At 56.9% G+C, this 4,961-nt stretch overlaps 1 protein-coding gene across 1 annotated transcript; it reads left to right on the top strand.

Moving 5' to 3' along the window:
• The first annotated feature begins 534 nt into the window (after positions 1 to 534).
• LOC119266788 (alpha-xylosidase 1-like) lies at positions 535 to 4,752 on the top strand. The gene is made up of 3 exons (XM_037548066.1): positions 535 to 993; positions 1,456 to 2,111; positions 2,523 to 4,752. The coding sequence occupies exons 1-3, from the start codon at positions 722 to 724 to the stop codon at positions 4,442 to 4,444; spliced, it is 2,850 nt and encodes a 949-aa protein (XP_037403963.1). The 5' UTR covers positions 535 to 721; the 3' UTR covers positions 4,445 to 4,752.
• Positions 4,753 to 4,961: the final 209 nt, after the last annotated feature.

Below are 4,961 nucleotides of genomic sequence, written 5' to 3'. Positions count from 1 at the left end.
GCCAAAAATTTTGAAAAAATAATTGAAATTCATAATTTTTGGTATAAAAAATATGATTTTTTTGTACAAGTACACAAGAATGTGATGTGTATGTGTGTAAAATTTCAAAATGAAATACCTTGAGATGCCATTCGTTCAAAAAGAACAAATCCATGTACTTTTGGGATGAATAGTATCATGTGTTGAAAAGCCACAAATTTGTCTTTTTTTTTTTGCACTGCCTTCATTTCAACGTATTTTGTCCTTAAAATTTACACATGTGTGTTATGCCTCCACGCATGTCTGTATCTTTTTTAGATTTTTTAAAATGTAAAATTGTGAATTTTATAGAATTTTGAACTTTTCAAAAACCGGCCATGATCTAGGCGTCAAAACCTCTCTGTTGCGTGCAGTGACTGACAACCATGCCGCGGCTGATCGGACCCCACGATACAGAGAGTACCCCGAGAGAGAGAGAGAGAGAGAGAGAGAGAGGATACGGCGGCTATAAAGGAGGACGGTGCTGCACACCCGTTGAACATGCCACTCATCACACTGACATCGCTCTCTCTCTCCCCTCATTACTCGCATCATTACACCTCCCTCCCTCTCTCTCGCTCCCTATCCACTATCCGCCCCTGCTCTCTCCCTCTCACAAATTCACACCTGTGAGGACTGAGGAGTAGTGGGGCCTGCGACATTGCCGCCGCTGCACAGTGAGAGAGGAGGAACGCGGCCAGCGATGCTCCCTCGCCCTCCTTCCCACCTCCTGCCATGGCGGTGCCTCCTCCTCCTCCTCATCCTGGCCTTGGCCGGCAGCAGCAATGGCGTCTCTGCGACTGCCAAGGCAAAGGCCAAGGCACCGGCAGCGGCGCCCAAGCCGGCCGGGTTCGGGTACAAGCTGGTCTCCCTCGTCCAGCGCCCCAACGGGGGAGGCCTCGTCGGCTTCCTCCAGGTGAAGCGGCGCACCTCCACCTACGGCCCTGACATCCCCCGCCTCAGGCTCTTCGTCAAGTAAGCTTCTTTCTTCCTCGCGGCTTTTTTTATTCACAGTGCTCTATGTGGATTCCACGGTTTCTTTTTTTTTGAAATGGATTCCACGGTTTCTAGTACCAGTAGCTTTGTTTGAGGGGAATGTTTGTGGCTGCAATAATTGCCCGTTCGATCTGTTCAAGAAAAAGGGCAAAACAGCTCCCCAAATTTGAGGAATTGGTCTGCGAAATTACAAGTACTATAAACATGCTCAAGAAATTATTGATTTGTTGCCCCGCTGATGTATCATATTCATATTCTCTTGGCACAATGTGTGTTCATGCTTCCATGATTACTCTGTCCAGCCGGATTAGTAGTAGTATATATGTATTCCAATCATGCGTGCTCCTAATTTATAGGTATTCTACGACCGAGACCAATGGAGATGCAAGCTCGTGCATTTTGTAATGGCGGAATGTGTTTGCTGTACTACTACTTGTGCAGGCACGAGACCATGGACAGGGTACGGGTGCAGATAACGGACGCGGAGAAGCAGAGGTGGGAGGTCCCCTACGACCTGCTCCCGCGGGAGCCATCCCCGCCCCTCGGCGCCACCGCCGACGGCGCCCCCTTCACCGCCGGGGAGTACCCGGGGCAGGACCTCGTCTTCACCTACGGCCGCGACCCCTTCTGGTTCGCCGTGCACCGCAAATCCACCCGGCAGCCGCTCTTCAACACCAGCCGCGCCCCGCTGGTGTTCAAGGACCAGTACCTGGAGGTGTCCACGCGCCTTCCCGGCGACGCCGCGCTCTACGGGCTCGGCGAGAACACGCAGCCCGGCGGCATCAAGCTCCGGCCCAACGACCCCTACACGCTCTACACCACCGACGCCTCCGCCATCAACCTCAACACCGACCTCTACGGCTCCCACCCGGTGTACGTGGACCTCCGCAACCTCGCCGGCCGCGGCGTCGCGCACGCCGTGCTGCTGCTCAACAGCAACGGCATGGACGTCTTGTACACCGGCACCTCGCTGACCTACAAGGTCATCGGCGGCCTCCTCGACTTCTACTTCTTCGCCGGCCCGACGCCGCTCGCCGTCGTCGACCAGTACACCGCCATGATCGGCCGCCCCGCGCCCATGCCGTACTGGGCATTTGGTAACCAACCCATCAACTCTGCCTGCCTTGATATATTTTGTTCATGTTTACAAATATATAGAATGAGCCAAATTCTAGCAAGAATAGTAAGCACAATTACATCTAGCTCCCTCGCGTAATCATCGGCCAAATATAATTTGAGACCATAATTTCTGGATTCTCTGTAATTTGTAACAAACCAACAATTTCTTGATTCGCACTAAATATGTAAATGACATTCCCAAGTCGTGATTCTGAGAATGTGGCTGCAAAAACCAAAACAAAACTTGCTCTGAATATGGTCAAGAGACCTCACCTGAATTGTTTTGTAGTAAATCATACTACTCTTTACTATTTTTACTCTGCAACCAGAACAGAGTATTTGAAATTTAACACTGCAAATCTCTTATTGCCTTTTGCTCTGGTTTACAGGGTTCCACCAATGCAGGTGGGGATACCATAACCTTTCGGTGGTGGAGGACGTGGTGGAGAACTACCGGAGCGCGCAGATCCCCCTGGACGTGATCTGGAACGACGACGACCATATGGACGCCAGGAAGGACTTCACTCTGAGCCCCGTGAACTACCCGCGCCCCAAGCTGCTGGCCTTCCTCGACAAGATCCACGCGCGCGGGATGAAGTACATTGTCCTCATCGACCCCGGCATCAACGTGAACCACACCTACGGCGTGTACCAGCGCGGCATGGACCGCGACATCTTCATCAAGCTCGACGGGCAGCCATACCTCGCCCAGGTCTGGCCCGGCCCCGTCTACTTCCCGGACTTCATCAACCCCAACGGCGCCTCGTGGTGGATCGACGAGGTGCGCCGCTTCCACGAGCTCGTCCCCGTGGACGGGCTCTGGATCGACATGAACGAGGCCTCCAACTTCTGCACCGGCAAGTGCACCATCCCGACCACGCACCGGTGCCCGGACCCGACGTCCAAGGAGCCCTGGCTGTGCTGCCTCGACTGCAAGAACCTCACCAACACCAGGTGGGACGAGCCGCCGTACAAGATCAACGCCTCCGGGAAGTCGGCGCGCCTCGGCTACAACACCATCGCCACCAGCGCCGTGCACTACAATGGCGTCCTGGAGTACAATGCCCACAGCCTGTATGGCTTCTCGCAGGCCATCGCCACGCACAAGGGGCTGCAGAGCATCCAGGGCAAGAGGCCGTTCATCCTCACCAGGTCGACGTTCGTCGGCTCCGGCGCCTACGCCGCGCACTGGACCGGCGACAACAAGGGCACCTGGGAGGACCTCCGCTACTCCATCTCGACCATGCTCAACTTCGGCATCTTCGGCATGCCCATGGTCGGCTCCGACATCTGCGGCTTCTACCCGGCGAGCCCGCCGCCGCTGGAGGAGCTGTGCAGCCGCTGGATCGAGCTCGGCGCCTTCTACCCCTTCTCCAGGGACCACGCCAACTTCGCCTCGCCGAGGCAGGAGCTCTACCAGTGGCAGTCCGTGGCGAGGTCCGCCCGGAACGCGCTCGGCATGCGCTACAGGATGCTCCCCTACCTCTACACGCTCAACTACCAGGCGCACCTCACCGGCGCTCCCGTCGCGCGCCCGCTCTTCTTCTCCTTCCCGGACTTCGCGCCGTGCTACGGCGTGAGCAACCAGTTCCTGCTCGGCGCCGGCGTCATGGTGTCCCCCGTCCTCGAGCAGGGCGCCAGCTCCGTCGACGCGGTCTTCCCGCCGGGCACGTGGTACAACCTCTTCGACACCAGCAAGGCGGTCGTGTCCACGGGCTCCGGCGCCGCCGTCAGGCTCCCGGCCCCGCTGAACGAGGTGAACGTGCACGTGCACCAGGGCACGGTCCTGCCGCTGCAGCGCGGCGGCACCATCTCCCGGGACGCGCGCGCGACGCCGTTCACGCTGGTGGTGGCGTTCCCTCTCGGCGCGGCGGACGCGGACGCGGAGGGCGCCGTGTACGTGGACGACGACGAGCGGCCCGCCATGGTGCTCGCGGAGGGGCAGGCGACGTACGCGCGGTTCCACGCGGCCGTGCGCGGGGGCAAGGAGGTGACGGTGCGGTCGGACGTGGCCATGGGGAGCTACAGCATGCACAAGGGCCTCGTCATCGAGAAGATCACCGTGCTGGGGCTGCACGGCGCCGGCACGGACCTCGCCATCCAGGTCGACGGCGCGGACGACGCCACCGCGGTCGCCACGTCGAGCCCCTACTTCGCGGCCGCCGACGCCGCGCAGGTGCTGCGCCAAGGAGAAGAAGATGACGCCGTGGAGGGTGAAAAGAGGAGCGGCGTGACGATGGAGGTGGGCGGGCTGGCGTTGCCGCTGGGGAAGAGCTTCACCATGACGTGGAACATGCGCATCCAAGCATAGTTCCGGAAAATTGTGCTTCCATCTGCATGGGCGTTCGTCGTTCGATTCGTCGTGTGTGTGTGTGTGTCTAATTTATTAGAGCCTATAGAGTAGTTCATCTCATCGTGTTTGGGTCGGTTCTGTAACTTGTGTGGGGGTTGGTTACCTACCCTCCAACACCATTTGTGAAGGAGCCGGATCCCTTGACGTACGGCCACTGACGCGTGGGTCCGGGTCCACATGTCAGCGAGTGCGCCGTACGTGAGAGGAGCTGCGTCCATTTGTGAAGCTCACTCTTGCAGGGAATAAAACTGCATTTCGACCTCCCATGCAGCTGCTTTTTTCGAAACGGAGCCAAAGCTTGCCTCATCGATTAATAAGTACTCCTCTGAAATATAAACATTGGCTTCTTTCTTTGAGAAACAAATATAAACCTTTGCTAACTTGCTCGTGTGTCCATGAGACAAATCCCATTTGAAATGCAATGTTGCCCAACGTCCATCTACTCCGTTGCACTCTACGCAGTCTACTTGACACC

This window comes from Triticum dicoccoides, chromosome 3A (assembly GCF_002162155.2).
Source record: "Triticum dicoccoides isolate Atlit2015 ecotype Zavitan chromosome 3A, WEW_v2.0, whole genome shotgun sequence".
NCBI lineage: Eukaryota > Viridiplantae > Streptophyta > Magnoliopsida > Poales > Poaceae > Triticum > Triticum dicoccoides.
Note: the sequence above shows the minus strand (reverse complement) of the source record. Positions and strands in the feature narration are given on the sequence as shown.

Bases quoted from the DNA above. Each gene is read 5' to 3' on its own strand.
- LOC119266788 (XM_037548066.1), top strand. From the start codon at position 722: ATGCTCCCTCGCCCTCCTTCCCACCTCCTGCCATGGCGGTGCCTCCTC. The intron at 994-1,455 runs GTAAGCTTCTTT...CTACTTGTGCAG, and splicing joins CGCCTCAGGCTCTTCGTCAA to GCACGAGACCATGGACAGGG. The intron at 2,112-2,522 runs GTAACCAACCCA...TCTGGTTTACAG, and splicing joins CATGCCGTACTGGGCATTTG to GGTTCCACCAATGCAGGTGG.